General features: G+C 36.6%; 1 protein-coding gene and 1 long non-coding RNA gene across 4 annotated transcripts; both read left to right on the plus strand.

Annotated features, from left to right (window-relative positions):
- Nucleotides 1–1639: 1639 nt before the first annotated feature.
- Nucleotides 1640–2600, plus strand: LOC131316537 (uncharacterized). The gene is made up of 2 exons (XR_009197159.1): nucleotides 1640–1888; nucleotides 2343–2600. It is a non-coding gene; the product is annotated as an uncharacterized LOC131316537 (long non-coding RNA).
- Nucleotides 2601–5172: 2572 nt separating this feature from the next.
- On the plus strand, nucleotides 5173–12798 carry LOC131315565 (chaperonin CPN60-2, mitochondrial-like). 3 transcript variants are annotated; one of them, XM_058344699.1, is made up of 18 exons: nucleotides 5173–5375; nucleotides 5474–5504; nucleotides 6085–6216; nucleotides 7377–7536; nucleotides 7707–7882; nucleotides 8023–8118; nucleotides 8217–8321; nucleotides 8469–8555; nucleotides 8668–8757; nucleotides 9348–9428; nucleotides 9504–9572; nucleotides 10546–10623; nucleotides 10800–10895; nucleotides 11012–11111; nucleotides 11202–11305; nucleotides 11637–11742; nucleotides 12265–12343; nucleotides 12434–12798. In XM_058344699.1, exons 1-18 carry the CDS (start codon nucleotides 5338–5340, stop codon nucleotides 12552–12554), a joined length of 1749 nt encoding a protein of 582 aa, XP_058200682.1. In that variant the 5' UTR covers nucleotides 5173–5337; the 3' UTR covers nucleotides 12555–12798. The 3 variants fall into 3 exon arrangements, with proteins under 3 accessions (XP_058200682.1, XP_058200683.1, XP_058200684.1); XM_058344700.1 differs by having other exon boundaries at nucleotides 5217–5375; nucleotides 9537–9572; XM_058344701.1 differs by lacking the exon at nucleotides 5173–5375 and having other exon boundaries at nucleotides 5474–5566.
- Nucleotides 12799–16552: the final 3754 nt, after the last annotated feature.

The following is a 16552-nucleotide window of genomic DNA, read 5'->3' on the forward strand; positions in this document are numbered from 1 at the left end:
GGAACCTCTCTTCCTCATGCACATGAGCATGGTTCGATTCCCGTAAGCACCCATCTGGCCATCCCCTTGGATAGAGTAGATTATGTTTCACGAATGACAAAAAAAAAAAAAAAATCAAACCGTCTAAAACACGTTTGGACGACTGAAATTGCTGATGGAGTACCATGTGTGTGGTACCCACCCGGAACCCAAAAACTTCTTCTTACTTAATGTCGAGTATCCGTCTCGAACACTTGATCTAATGCAGTAATTATTTGCTTCTCTACTTGAAATCTGGATGAATTTGTTAAAGTGGTGGTCTCGACTTTATATTGAGGCTCCGTTCCAAAACTCACTTTAAGTACTTATTTTTTAAGAAGGCAATTTCAAATTAAAAAATAATATGTCTACGCAAATAATATTTCTAGTAATATGGATCTTATTTGATAGATATTATCAAGATCTTTTATATAGTGCAAAAAAATAAAAAATTAATTTTTTATTTACATTATTTTTGAATTTAAAAATGTGAAATAAGTACTTATTTTTTAAGAATGTGTTCTGGAACGGAGCCTGAGGCTACCCAAAAGATTTGTTCAGCCAATCTAGTACTTCTTCTGGCCTTAAAAAAGATATCAATTTTTGATATTTGTGTCATTTTATATTATTTATAATATCTTCTATATTATTTTTTGATTAATCTAAAATTTTTGTATAATAGAACTAATTAAGAACTATCTATATAACATATTTTTGAAGATCCATATTAAAAGATCTATAGAATTGAAATTAAAACGAATATAAAAAATTGAGATAATTTTTGGAATGGAGGAATATGTTTAGGAATAGATTCCAATTAGTAATCCTTCTGACGGGCCCGTTAATTTTAATAGTATTTTATGGACACAGATTTTAAGAAAATAAGCCAAGAAGATGTAAAACCAAACAGGCCCTCCGTAAAAGCATTTGTCACAATCATTATATATTATTATCATTATACTCGTTTCTTCTGCCGGCATTTTTATTAGAATTCGATGGACCAAAGCTTTGATGTTTACGATCTCCGCTTAGATATTTACTGTGAACATGGTCTGATTTATTACGATTGTTTCTGGCATGTGACGTTCATCGAATTTTATCTTTGTATTTTGTAAGGAAAATGATTTTGCTATTCTCTTTTTTGTTAACGACATTCTCCTGCAAATGTATTTTTGCATAAAAACTACACTTGCAGTGGAGTGACGTTAACAAAATAGAGAGTGATAAAATCATCAGCCTTTTGTAATAATGAAAAAAATTACAAGTTGACAAACTCCAATGAATTTGCAAAATCCAATGTATTTTATCTCAATTTTATCACTATTTAAATAACAGTAGAGACCGTAATCCCGACTTGTAGACCGATTCTACGTGGAAAGTAAGAGGTTCACTCCTCTACTTCTCGGAGCAGCTGTATTCTTAGCTTCACAATTGCCTGGGTGAGTTGATAGGTGAAGTTATTCTCTTACCCACCTTAAAAAAAACAGCTTTACAATTGCGCGCACTAGAAAAAAGAAAAGAAACCCAAAGGGACCTACCTCACTTCAAATTTTGGCCAAAATTTTGAGCGGGAATTCTGAGAGAGATTTCCCCAAATCAAACCCCACTTTCCCAAATACTCCATCAAGTTTCTCTCCCTCCTCACGACTTCTGGATCTTTCCTCCCTCGTCGTCGCCGCCGCCTCAGACCCCTTCTCTCAAACCCCATTTCCATCCATCTATTTACCGGAAAAAAAAAAAACCCGACCTCCCTCTCTCTCTCTCTCTCTCTTCTCTCTCACTCTGTGTGTGTGTTAGCCCTTTCATTCAACACCACCACCGACAACCCCTCCTTTGCCACTGCTACCGTCGACCATCTACGTCTACAAAGGTAGATTTCCAATCTGTCTATTTTCTCCCCTAATTTTCTGTTAGATTGTTTCGATTCTTGTAAAATCCCTAATTTTTGAATTCCCCCAAATCTCAGATTGGGGATTCTTAAAAAACTAGTGCTTTTTTATCTTTAAAAATATCAGTTAAACCGTATAAAAATAAAAACTAGTGGCCTAATCAAGTAATGTTGGTCGTTACAAATTTATCTCTATATTATGAGCTCATAACTTATGATATTGCTTTTGAACCCCAATATCAATTCTTCCATCTGCTTGGTCTCATAATCACAAGAAGCACTCTTTCGTTTATCTTTTGTGTTTCTCCAAGAATATTTTTTGCATAATGGCTTTGTACTTGTCATAGAAGTTTTGCCTATCTTTTAGCTTCCTTAATACTTGTAGAAAATTTGCCCATTTTATGTGTGTCTCACGGATTTATATTGTTTGTGGTAGATATGAGTTGATGATGGAAAAGCTCTTTTTTATCATAAGGAATTCAGGATGATTAAAAAAGCATGTCATGCTGCTTTTGAAAGGATGCAACAATTGGATGAAGCGTTCATCAGCTCTTGCTTTGCTAAATGTCATTTCACCTTTGCGGGCAATTGTTAGGAAATTGCTCTCTGGACATAGATGAATTTTGTAAATTGTGCTCAAACAATGAAATTTCATAGAATTATTAATAAAGTTTTGATTCAATGGATTCTGTCTTTTTTTGTGTGTCTGTGTGTGGATTGTTCCTCTACTATATTGTACATATACATGGCCTTGAAGAATCCATTTTCCATGTTGGATGAATAAATTCAATTGTTTACAGTTTTAATGAGACTCCAAATGATTTGGAGTCAGACAATATCTACTTGTGCCCTCTCCCTCTCTTTTTTCCATGCACTTTCTTCTATCATTGGAGTTTCTATCGGTGCATCCATGATCATTTCATTGCAATTAACTATACCTATTCAATGAAATGGTTTCGCAAATAAATTGCATTTGATTGTACATTTTCAAATGACCAAAAACCAAATGGCTGGGGGATTTTTGTTTTAAAGGAAGTGATGAAGAATTTGGGGATTTTCATTCGAAGGTTTCTATTCTCCTAGTTTGTATCTGGGAATAAGCAAAGCCTATAGACTCAAAAGCTATTGGTTTGTGTGACTTTGATTGCAATAGAATGAAGTCGTCGGAAGTTCAATCTGATGAATTGTTGATAACTAAAATACCGGAGTTACAATCTGCTCTACAGACCAGAATCAAGCTTTCACTAAGCAACCCATATCAATACCCTAACCTTTGGATCTGGAAATACCTCCCCTGCTGCACAGCCCCTACTACCCACCCCTAGCAAACTCACCCACTTGCACCAGAAAATGCAGAAAAACAGAACAGAGCACCACATGCACGCACAAACTGATCACCATTGCCACCCCTCTTTCTCTCTCCTCCGCTCACTCGGCACCACCAAACAAAAACCCAACTAATTAAACTGGTTCCCAAATCAATCTATAAAGATAAGAAGAAAAAGGGATTAATAGAAAAGAATTACCACTTCAGGAAGCCAAGTAGAACCCGACTACCGCAGCTCTCTCGTTCTCAACTTTTTGAAATAAAACAACCCTACTTCTCAGATGTTTCCTCATCCTAATAAACTGCCCACGTTCAAACTTAAAAATTATCTTGTCTAATTACACAATCAACCCAACATTATTTTTTACGTTAACTAATCACTTGCGGGGATCCATTTCAAGTTTAACCAAACTTAGCATTTAAAGTGATACGTGTAACTGATGCAAAAAAATAAGCAGCCCAACATATATATATTTTTAGCAAGAAGTTTGAAAAGAAAAATGAAAGATTTAATTATTTGCATAAAAAAATATTATTATTATTTTTTTTTACTGAAAAAGTGGGACGTCACACTAGCAATTTCCAAGAATCTCAATTTTGTTTCAACAGGAACAAATACGATAGTCTATGGAGCACATCATGCATTGTAAAAAATCTCGAATCCGTAGCTCGTACCCTTTAATGCATAAATGAGTAAATAAAACACAGATTGTCAAACTATCCAGGAGAACATCTTTACCTATAAAAATGAAAATGAAAAAATGAAAAATTATTCTATGACCTTACGGCACCGCCACATGGTGCCCCAAGTCTTTATTCCACTGCATTTTTTTTGGCATGGGATCCAAAATAAGTGTGTAGGTCCCATTTAATGTGTAGTTAAAAAAGGTCTGAGGCACTACGTGGCGGTGTCGCATGAGCATGAAATAATCTCTCTATAAAAATAGCTAGGCTACTGCGTGATTACGAATTCAGAATATGGAAAGATAGTACAATATTAATCTTGAGTCATAAATTAAAGTTGGGTTAATGTTTTACTCAAATTTCAATAAGAAATTTAAAATCTCACTACACATGGAGCACTTCAATAGCCAGATTGAAGGTTTGTGCGGATCTTAGGAAAATTATAAAGGGGAATTTGCACTTACACCCCATGTACTATTATTAATTTGAAGATATATTCCTTGTACTTTAAATTTAAGCACTTATACCCCTTATACGTAAAAACATAAGGGTTATAAGTGCAAATTTTCCTTCTTTCACTTCAAAGTGCAGGGGTGTAAGTGCTTAAATTTTAAGTACAAAGGGTGTATCTTCAAATTAGTGATAGTACATGGGGTGTAAGTGCAAATTATCCAATTATAAAAGGAAAAGAAGGGAAACTTTAAAATTCTCTCCTTGTTTGGTTTGAAAACAAAATGAGAAGAAAATAAAACAAAATGAGAAAAAAATAGGAAAACACAATTTTGAGCACAATGATTTTTCCCTTCAATTTCCCTCACACTTTCTTTCTTAAACATCGATATTCCTTTCTTTTCGTTTCCTTTCCGTAGGTTCCGAATAAGACCTCAGTCTTATTTGAATGGAATTAAACTTAACTTGGTAGATTCTAGGTATTAGGATTGAGTTTTAAAGAATTCTATACAAATTTCCAGTTTGATAATTTTATTTGCATGAAGATTTACTCTTCCTTGATTTGAATTAAACTTATCTATAGATTCTAGTTAAGAATTAGAGGAGGAGTTATAAAGAATTTTATCCAAGTATTGAACTTAAGTAAAGCAGGGTGTGTTTTCACTAATTTTTTATCCAAATTTGGTTAATGTTTTATGAGATTTTAAAGCCATTTCAATTTTTTTTCTTCTTGAAATGGCTTTAAAAACCTTAAACACCCTTTTAAATGCTGATAGAACCCTGCTAAAACCCTAGAACCTGCTTCTTCCAGAGTCTTCTCTCCCCTCCCAATAACAACTCTGTCCACTGCTAATTGGACCTCTCTCTCTCTCTCTCTCTCTCTCTCTCTCCTCTGCAAGTCAAGAAAAGCAAAGTCCTTCCTGTACTCTCTCTCTCTCTCTGTCTCTCTCCTCTGCAAATCAAGAAAACCATGTACCGCTTTGCAGCAAGCCTTGCCACTAAAGCTCGGTACGTGCACCAATCTATCAAATTAATCCACAGTTATTTACACTGGACGATTATTTCCACGTTTTCTGATCAAAGTTTCCATCTTTATTGATTCACAGTCACAGGGTTGCCAGGAGCAGCTCCCAACAGGTGATTGCCACTCGTCTATGAAGATTAGTCGTTTCATTGTTAAATTGGTTCTCTCTTGATATGTATGCACTTATGTGTTTGCATATGTAATTACGTGAATTGGGTTTTTGGTGTGAATGTAGATTGGTAGTGTATTGATTTGGATAAGAGACTAGGCTGCTTTGTTGTTTCAGATTATAATTCTCTGTGTTGGATAAGAGACTAGGCTGCTTTTTTTGAATTGTGTAGTAAAATGACTTGGAATAGAAATTAGGCGGCTTTGTTGTATATACACATCTGTACATCTGTGTGTGTGTGATTTTGTGTTTGTTTTTGAATTGGGTTTTTGGTGTGAATGTAGATAGGTAGTGTATTGAGTAGGATAAGAAACTAGGCCGCTTTTGTTGTTTCAGATTATAGTTCTCTCTGTGTGTGTGTGTGTGTGTGTGTGTGTGTGTGTGTTTGGGTTTTTGGTGTGATGCAGAATGGTAGTATATTGGGTTGGAATAGAAACTAGGCGGCTTTGTTGTATTTATATACATACGCACATATATACATCTGTGTGGGTGTGTTTTTGAATTGGGTTTTCAGTGGGATGCAGATTGGTAGTAGATTGGATTGGAGCAGAAACTATGCGGCCAAAGACATCAAGTTCGGGGTGGAGGCTCGGGCTTTAATGCTAAAGGGAGTTGAAGAGCTTGCCGATGCTGTTAAAGTAACCATGGGCCCAAAGGTACTCGTTTGACTGCATGTTGTCGAATTTCGTGAGTAGTTTGGATATATTTTGCTCACAACCCTTGCATAGAATTAGTCATTTTTTTTGGGAACAAAAGCATAGAATACATCAAGAGGCAAAAGTCTGTGATTGTCTGTGAATTGCGTAAGAGTTATTCCAATTTAATCTGCAATTGTAACGAATGCACTTCTTTTAGTTTCTGGTCTAATTTTAAAGTTTGGAACTTATAATATCTTTTTTTTTGGTTCTTCTTCTTTTTCTGGTTGTGTGTCACTGTGTCTGATATTGTTTCGAGTATTTGGATGTGCTCCTAAGGTATCTTAGATTCTGAGAAACACTGAAGCCCAAGATATGTTCGTAGTTTGATGATTACAGTTACATTTAACCATGGAGCTCTATTAGACTTCAATTTGGACAACAAAGTTTTTTTTAAATTTATTTTGTAATTAGTTACAGATGAGTTCAAAGACTCCAGAGTAGTATCATTTTTCAATTTTATCCATTCCCCACATATCATTTTTTATTAGTTATTTTATTTATTTGTCCGACAATCATGATGTTTATTTTTCTAATTTTTCCCTTTAATCTAGTCCTTTTTTTATTCGTAGATAATCAAGACTTCATACTTCAAATATTTTGAAATTGGCTAAAGCTTCAGAATTCGCTTGTTTTGCAAAATTTCTTTCCTTATTTGAATTTAAACTGTTGTAGAAGTGTTTTTTCTATTTTAATGAGCCGAAAAAAGTTTTTCCTTAAAAAAATGGTAGTTAACTTGAAATTATAGAAACATATTATTTGATGCCTTAATGATTACAGTTAACTTTGGAACTATATCATACCAGCTTATGTTTGTAAAATTTCACTGTCTAAATTTAAGCTTGATAGGACTCATTGGCAATCTTGGTGAAAAGTAGCATCAATGCATAATTTTTTTGAGAGTTGGTATCTCCAATCAGAGGAGTCATTTGGTGCTCTCTGATCCTGTATATGTTCTTCAATCTTCAATTTAGTTTGGTATTTCAATTAAGGAAAATGGCTTTTTATGTTCAATTTAGTTCGTATTTTTAGTTTTTTGCATTATCTTCCCCTCTTTATTATTGACTTTATGTCTTTATCGGTGTAACTGATGATTCAGTTACTTGCTTTGTTGCTTGAAGGGTCGGAATGTGGTGATTGAGCAAAGCTTTGGTGCTCCCAAAGTGACAAAAGATGGTGTTACCGTAGCAAAGAGCATTGAGTTCAAGGACAAGGGCAAGAATGTTGGTGCAAGCCTTGTGAAACAGGTTGCTAATGCTACAAATGATGAAGCTGGTGATGGTAAGATTTCTTCCTTGATGCCAATGGGGAAATTTTTTTTGCTTATGGTAGTTAAAATGAGGAGAGAGCATTTGTGGAACATCAGAACGGATAACAATTGATCATAGTTATGTTACCTGATATATTTGCTAAGTTCTGGACGTTTATAACTAAACAACTTATGCTTTCAGGTACTACGTGTGCTACTATCCTTACCAGAGCAATATTTGCCGAAGGTTGCAAATCGGTTGCTGCTGGGATGAATGCAATGGATCTAAGACGGGGTATCTATATGGCAGTCGATACTGTAGTAGCAACCTTGAAGAGCAGGGCACGGATGATTAGCACTTCCGAAGAAATAGCGCAGGTTAGCTATTGTCTAAGCCAACCAATTTTAATGTGCTGCGACAAGCACAAGTGCTGGGAAATTAGAATTGAGCGGGAGCCTCATGCACTGGGTAAAATGTTGGTTTCCGGAAGGTCTCTGATGTAAGTTTACTCTGGTAGGTAGGGACAATATCTGCAAATGGGGACAGAGAAATAGGTGAGCTGATAGCGAAGGCCATGGAGAAAGTTGGCAAGGAGGGAGTCATCACCATTAGTGTATGTTCTTCATATCTCGGTCCTATCATGTTATTCTACTTTATGTAGTCATGCTCCCAGTTTAGCAGTTGCTTATACATTGTTTTGAACTCTTGTAGGAGGGTAAGACATTGTACAATGAGCTGGAAGTTGTGGAGGGGATGAAACTGGATAGGGGCTACATATCCCCATATTTCATCACCAATCCGAAGAACCAGAAATGTGTAAGTCCTCGTAATCTATCTTATTTGGCAACTAAGCAAAGTGGTTCTTCTCATTGGCACACAATTAAATCAAATGTGTGTGGTGACACTTGTGTACACAGCTCATTTGATATTTACTCCACGTTAACATGTTTTATTTGCTGATAGGAATTAGAAGACCCTCTAATTTTAATCTATGAGAAGAAAATCTCGAGCATAAATGGTGTAGTGAGAGTACTTGAGTTGGCATTGAAGGTAATCAGTTCTTTTCTGAAGATATTTCTAACTCATCATTCGTAACATCTTACTTATTGTGTACGCTATTGGTCATGCTCTTCCACTAACATGATATGTCATCTGTATTCAGAGACAAAGACCACTTTTGATTGTTGCAGAAGACGTCGAAAGTGAGGCACTGGCAACTCTTATTCTAAATAAACTACGTGCTGGAATCAAGGTTTTTTTTTTCTGCTATCTTGTTAGATATTGCTTTCCTCTTTTTGTTTTGTTTCCCCCCTTGTAAATTGGCGGACACTCTTAGGGAGAATTATGGCGGGCTATTCAAATATAGGAAGGTGAAAGATAAGCATTGGTTTTGGCAAACAAGAAGTATGCATTCCGCACTAGAGGAAATCGAATATGCCATCCATCCCCTTTTGTTTGTCCACTTCAACTTTTTACGGGGACATGTATTCAATGTGAGTTCAAATCCCAAAATAGGTCTTCATTTGCAACATTACCCACTCCAATCCAGTATTAGAAGTACCAATTACCATTTGTAAAGGATAGCTTTTGAAAACTACGGAATTTTATGTTGACTTTTTAAAGTGTTCAAGCATTTGGGTATAGCAGATTGGAAAGATGGACAAAGAATGTGGGATGAGGGATTATATTAATTTATGTGTTATTTAATCTCGAAAGTCAAATTGTTCAACTTACATCTTTTTGTTGTTGTATACACTATACACTAATAATGGTTGCTTTCAATGATCAAACTGACATTTCAATTAGCTTCCTCGCAATTTCTTTCAATTTTCTCCTCTACAGGTTTGTGCCATAAAATCCCCTGGGTTCGGAGAGAACCGGAAGGCCATTCTGGAGGATCTTGCTATCCTTACAGGAGGCGAGGTATGCCATTTCCCCTACTTAAGTTTTACACATTGCATGGTATAGAACTTATTTATTTTATTTTATTTGTTGTAGCTTATTACTGAAGAGCTTGGTATGAATTTGGAGAATGTGGATGCAAACATTCTTGGATCTTGCAAAAAGGTAAAGGTCTTCTATCATTTTGGATTGCATAGCCATTTGACAATGTATTGTCAACCACTGCAGTGGTAGTCAAGTTTGCAAAGGTGCAGGGTGGAACTCACTCCCTCTTTACGCGGTTGCAGTTCAATTCGCTCCTTAGTGGGGCTGTGGTGATATGTCCTCCCCTTGGAGGCAGTGGATGTTCAAAGAAGATTTTTATAAAAACCGAGTTCTTTCATTTCTACTCCCTCTGTCCCATAATATTTGTCCGGTCCGCAAAACGGAGACGTAAAAATAATACTATTTTTGTGAGAAAAGTTGAAAAAAAATTCAACAATTTACTAGATCTCGATGAGTTCTTTTAACTTATGAAAAAAATTTAAATTTTTTCTCGAAAGAAATGCATTATTTTGTAGTCCTCGTTTCGCGGACCGGACAAATATTATGGGACGGAGGGAGTATTTCCTTGGGTCAAGAGGTTCTCTACTGATTTCCTGTTTGGCTTGCTGCTGCTATATGTAGCATGAAGTTTCAAAATGCAGTGCTCTAATGGTATAGGCTATTTTGAGTGCTACTTGTGCCAATAGCTAAACTTGGTGCCATAATATTGCACAAGGTTTACCTAAAAGTAAATTATAGCTCCACTCTCTCTCTCTCTCTGGGTCACAAAAAATGCATAATGATTTTTCATTCTTGAGAAGAATAGACTAAGTGCGCATTTCTCTTTCCCGGATTCTCTTGTTAGCATCAAAACATTGGAATAACATTGCTAGAATATGGCAGTTTGGCACGATTCATTGATATTAGAGGGATTTTGAACTATTCATTGCAATGGTATAGCAACAGGCAGCCAAATATCATGTAAAATTAAAACCATTGGAGGTGCTGTAAGGTGTAAATTTCTAGCGAGGGGCTATATGGTAATGAAGTTTCAGTGTAACTTTTTTGGCGTCTATATCTTTTCTGGTCTTGATTATAGGGTTTGTCATTTTAGGCCACAGCATCCAAGGATGACACAATTATTCTTGATGGTGCCGGTGACAAGAAAGCCATTGAGGAAAGATGTGAACAGGTATTGCTGCTTCCTGCTTAAGCATCGTTAAGCCTCTTTTTTTCTTCATACTTTGTTTATGAGCTAATGGGTGATCTATTGACCAATGGATAACTAAAAAGCAAGCAGTTACAATAACACATCAAAACTTTGTTGTATCCTAACTGATTTGTGCTACTTACCACGTGTAATTACAGATTAGGGCAGCAATTAAATCGAGCACTTCCGACTATGAGAGAGAGAAATTGCAAGAGAGATTAGCTAAGCTTTCTGGAGGTATTGCTGTATTAAAGGTATGTTGTAGTTTCTGAAATATGCTCCTTTAGCTAAATAACATTATCATTTGTCATTGTCCTTGTATGCAAAGCAGTAATTATGTTGAGCACAATGAAACTTTGTTTCCTTGTAGATTGGAGGAGCAAGTGAAACTGAAGTCAGTGAGAAAAAAGATAGAGTGACAGATGCTCTGAATGCCACCAAGGCGGCAGTGGAAGAAGGAATTGTACCGGGTAACTTTTACTAATCTTGTTTCTTCTTTTGTGAGTTTAATAGAAAACTATAAATATGTGAACAGATTGAGAAAAAATCTTTATTCGCAGGCGGTGGAGTTGCTCTTCTCTATGCATCAAAAGAGTTGGATTTGCTGCCAACAGCCAACTTTGATCAGAAGATTGGTGTTCAGATCATTCAGAATGCTCTTAAGGTTTGAGTTTTCCTGTAATTACTTCTAATTTGTATACAAAAAAATTACTTTTACACCAAGGACATGATGTTTCAAGTAGGGATTCCACTTCTATTCATTTGAATGTCATTGATTAGAAATTGCTATATCCTTCCCCGTACTTCTTTGTGGGTCTTATTGCAATCCCCAAACCATTTCGTTGGCATTGGTTTTGTTCTGTTGTAAAGTGATATGGCTTTCATAGTAGTTAGTGCAGACCTCCATCAGAGATGTTAGGGTTTGTTCATATTTGATCAAATCTGTTTTACCTTTTGTTGACTAATGAAAATCTCTGTGGAACTTTGAAATGCAGACACCTGTTTATACCATCGCTTCTAATGCTGGAGTTGAGGGTGCCGTTGTTGTTGGCAAGCTATTGGAGCAACATGACCCCGATCTTGGGTATGATGCAGCCAAAGGTCTGTAGACTCTTCCATATCACCCTGTTTGGTACACATGGTAGCTTTTTTGGAAATCACTTGCTCAAACAGTTGCAAACGGAGAAGATAAAGATGGTTGAGAACACTGCTCGTGTGTTTGACTACTTTGTTTGCAGTTAACACAAATAAGCTCAAAATGGTAACTGATTTATAGGGGGTGTTATTAACTTTAGATTGTTAAAAGCTGATTCTAAAATTTAAATCCAACAGCGTCAATTTTGATGCTTCTCAGAATCAGCTTTTAAATCTGTTTTTAGCCCAAAAGAATAAGCGGAAGATGTCGCAAACAGACTCACACAGATTCTCAGGCGTTGGATCTGCCCCCGAAATTTACTGCAGGACTTGTTTTTGGAAAGCTTTTTTTAAGCTAGATTTCTCTAGCCAAAAAATAACCAAAACCAAAAGGGGCATTGCCTTTGTTTCAACTTGACAGAGTGTTAATCATCAGTTTATACTTAAACTATAAGATCCTTCTTTTATTTTCTTTTTTGGCACAACCAGGTGAATATGTAGATATGGTGAAGGCCGGAATTATCGACCCATTGAAAGTAATAAGAACTGCGTTGGTCGATGCGGCGAGGTAAACTGAACAGACTCGTATTTGGGTTTTGATTATCTATTGTCTCGCTGTACACCTGATGTCTTATGATTCTCTTTACGTTGCTTGTAGTGTCTCTTCACTGATGACAACCACAGAAGCAGTTGTAGTTGAACTTCCCAAGGATGAGAAGGATATCGGAGCAGTGGGTGGAATGGGGGGCATGGGTGGAATGGGTGGCATGGATTATTGAGGTCCCTGGCCGATTGTTCTCTTGTCTGACCTGACCCCGCAAATGAAAATCAACGTTTTGGTTTTGGCCCTTTATAGTTGATCGTTTCTGGAGCCAAGTGTAAATACAATCATGGTGAGAGATCATTCTGTTGAGTGTAGCGATAATTTTGGACACAAGGAAGATAGAATTTTCGAGGAAGGATAAGTCGTATTGTCTTTTTGGATGATTGCTTCCTGGTCCTTCATAATTGCCAGTAGCTTGATGGAAAGAAAGATTGACTCGCGGGTATGTTAACCTGAACATGACATGGTTGCTAATCTTAGTCAGAGCAAAATAGGCTGGTTTTTCTGGACTTGCACCCATAACCAATATATGTCGTAAAAACTTCGGACAAAGCAAATGATGTGCTTGGGCTTATTTGGCTGACCAGGTTCGAATATTTTTTGATTGTGGAACCTATTTCCGGTCATTGAATGAGAAAATTGGAGGGGTGAGAAAATATTTACTGTTTATGTTTCTGCCTTGCTAACAAAATGTACTGTGATTTAGATGTGTCATTGTAATAACGTTCACATAATCCTTTCTTCAACTTCTACGCATATGACTCCTGGTTTGGCATGGCAATGGGGTAGGGTGGGGCAGGCTTTGCCATACCCCGATCCAAATTCCGACCCGGTAATAATTGGGTGCTCTAGTCTATACTCCCGACCTCGACCTGAACAGAGAGCCTGGGCTGGTTTCCCAGCAGTATTGAACTCTTAAATGTGATTCTTTCTGTGAACGCAATCTTCTTGTGTATCTAGGATGGGGTTAAGGGTGGCTTTGCCCAAAAATGTTGTGTATATCTCAAGGGCTCCGGCCAGGTTATTTTTGCCAAATACACCTTTAGTTAGATATATATGAGGAGAATTATACCAATTTCGAAATCCGTATTTTTTGGATTTTAGCCCGTTTAATACGTTTAGACAATAAAGAAAAATCTAGCCTAAGACATCTTTCCTTTCAATCATTGGTCAATTGTCGAAAATGTGCCAACTCAATGAATGTTACTTACTTGGCTAAAAGAACCAAAAACAAAAAAACGATTTGGAGCCACACTAAACTATAGTCAAGCATGAGATTGACCTCTGGATAACAACGCAACATAATTTTCCTCAAGGACATGACTTTGTTCACATGAGGTTTTCATAACCACGCCTCTCTCTCAGCGCATGATTTATAATAAGTTTTCTATCCACTTATTACTTTCATCTCACTACCTATTTCTCTCAAAAGCTCGGCTCGTTTGTATAGGCTTGGTTCGTTTAAAGAGGCTCGTTAAGTAAATTAACTAAGTTCGGCTTGTTAAGGGCTCGGCAAGTTTGCAATCAAACTCGAGCTTGAGTTTTAGGCTCGATTAGTAAGCAAGCCGAACTTGAACACTATGAAGCTCGGCTCGGCTTGTTTACACCCCTGGCTGTTCATGTCAATGTTTCCTTTTCAAGTCTTCCCGTTAGTCTTTTTAGGTCTTCCCATTAGTCTTTTCCTTTCTCTTGTCCTCCACGTTTCATTTTCAAGTCTTCCCGTTTGCCTTTTCTTCCTTTTTCCCCGTCTTCCACGTCTCTTGGGAAAAGTTTTGTTGATTTTTTCTGTTACACAATTGACCTGAAAAACTAAAAACAAAAAAATGATTTGGAGCCACTCAAACTAGTCAAGCAAGAGATTGACCTCTCGATGACAACCCAACACAATTTTCCACGAAGACACAGTAGACACTTTTGTTCACCGCATTTTGTGTTCTTTTGGACATGGCAAACTTACAATATTCTATTTCTAAGGGGTAAGGAGAGCTGGGGATGGGCTAGTACTGGATCCGAGCGCATGAGCTTAATTGGAGCAACAGCTCTCCAACATGAACAACTCTCGCCCTTTTCAAGTATGTACAATTTATTTAATCTGATCATAATATGTAGAATTTTAGCGGAACGAAGTCTTTTACAGCTTGGGAAATTTTCGTTGTAGACGGTAACTACTTTGACATACTACCAACGGAAAATCAATGCAAAAGTAAAAGGTTTAAGTTTGTGCGCAAATACTGGTATTTTAAAGTTTCAGATCTGATTAAAAGAGGTAGCACAAAATAATCTTGAGCAATGGGAAATAGAATTAGGATTGTGGAGATGATCAACCAACCAAAGGAGTACTGTGGCCTAGTTTGGATTGAAAAGTTATTCATCTTATTTTTTTGTCTTTATTTGAATTTTTTTTTTGCATTTGTTTGTTTTGCGTCAAACTTTTGTGACTTATTGATTTATCTCTTGATGAGATGAATCGGAAAAGTAAAATTTTTTGATTGAAACTCACAATTTTTTGAATAAAGACGAAAATAAGTCAAAAAGACAAATTTTTTTTTTATACTTATTTGTGTCTTTTTTTTAAAAAAAGTATGAGTTTCAATCAAAATTTTATACTTTTCCAATTCCTCTCATCAAGACGAATCAATAAGTCACAAAAATTTAGCGCAAACCTAAAAAATGCGATTTTTTTTTCAAATAAAGAAGAAAAATAAGTTACTATTCCACTTTTCAATCCAAATCCACCCGAAGTATTAGATGATTATATCTAACCTGTTAATAAAAGAACGTTAAAAGGGTTGGGAAATTTGGTCCGATTTTTCCAATTAAGTCCCTGGATTGGAGGGGCTGCAGTTTTGTGTTCAGGGGTGTTTATGTCAAATGGCACGGATGAAGGCTGTTTGGATCTGAGCCGTATATTTTTTCCTCTAGGCCAGATGGGGCCACGTGCCTTGCATCTTTAAGATCGGAAGGATCTAGGTCTTGCCATATTTCTTCTACCGTTTTCGTCTCTATTCATCTGGGTCTCAACCAACGCAAACCTCTCTCTAACAATCGCCAGATCGATCGGTGCACGGCGAGCCCGTTTCAGCGCAGTCCAAATCTCCGGCCACAATCACAGCCATCATCATGCCTGTATGTAACTCGTACTCTCTGTTCCACAGGTTCTCTCACTCTTTCTCGTCGTCTTCCTCCTGCCGTTTTCTCTCTCATCAGCATTGTCCCCCTCTCTGTCTTTGTTTGGCAATTTTTTGGCAGATATGGAGCATAGAATTGATGTCGTTTGAGATCTGCGCCTTTTGGTCTATGATTTCGGGTGAGTTTTCTTTATTTATTTCGGTTGTATAATTTAAGTTACAGCTCCTATCCCTTATTTGGAGTATTCGAGGGGTCGTCTTTTTTTCAGTCATCTGTCCCTTATATACTCAGACATGAAGGATATATGTATACGTACATGCAATATCCAGTATATAATATAATAGTATTATTGACTATTTTGCAGACGGAGAGAAGTAGATGGGAGTTATAGACGGTTTAATTCAGCGCAGAAAACTGCTAAGACAGATGATTCTGTATGCTTATGTGTGTTATTTTAACAATTGCATTGCTATGGCTAAAGATATCTGGATGGATACAGATTAAAAAATAAATGTGTTTGGATTCTAAGACGGGTGATTCTGTATGCTTATGTGTGTTTTTTAAACAATTGCATTGATATGGCCACAGATATCCGGTTGGATGCAGATTAAAAAATAAATGTGTTTGGATTCTGGAATTGTTAGACTCACTTGAGCAATCACACGAAACACATGAAACTCACACGCGTCAAGCACATCGAAAAGTTTTGAACACGTGTCTGGCCATGTGCACTTAAAACCATTGGCTTAGGGAGAGGTTTTTGTTAGTTTAACAAAGAAATTATCTACCTCCCAAATTCTGCCTACAATATCTTCCATTCTGCATTTTTTTCCACCATCATATATGGTAAATAAAGAAAAATGGATCAGGGGAAAACCTAAAATCCAGCTGCCATGTTAAATATAAACAGGAAGTAGATAATGAAAACTATAGAGTTACTCCAACAAGCTAGAAGGTCAAATTGGAAACTAGAAGCTAAGAAGCAAGAGGTAGAATTTGATGAGTTCTCTCTGCTTGTATGCATTGGCAACCATGTACCGCGGG

This window comes from Rhododendron vialii, chromosome 2a, assembly GCF_030253575.1.
Source record: "Rhododendron vialii isolate Sample 1 chromosome 2a, ASM3025357v1".
NCBI classification, from domain to species: domain Eukaryota; kingdom Viridiplantae; phylum Streptophyta; class Magnoliopsida; order Ericales; family Ericaceae; genus Rhododendron; species Rhododendron vialii.

Excerpts from the sequence above, each read along its gene's own strand:
- LOC131315565 (XM_058344699.1), top strand. The coding sequence starts at position 5,338 with ATGTACCGCTTTGCAGCAAGCCTTGCCACTAAAGCTCG. Across the intron at positions 5,505-6,084 it reads CCAGGAGCAGCTCCCAACAG|ATTGGTAGTAGATTGGATTG; the intron begins GTGATTGCCACT and ends AGTGGGATGCAG. Across the intron at positions 8,119-8,216 it reads AGGGAGTCATCACCATTAGT|GAGGGTAAGACATTGTACAA; the intron begins GTATGTTCTTCA and ends GAACTCTTGTAG.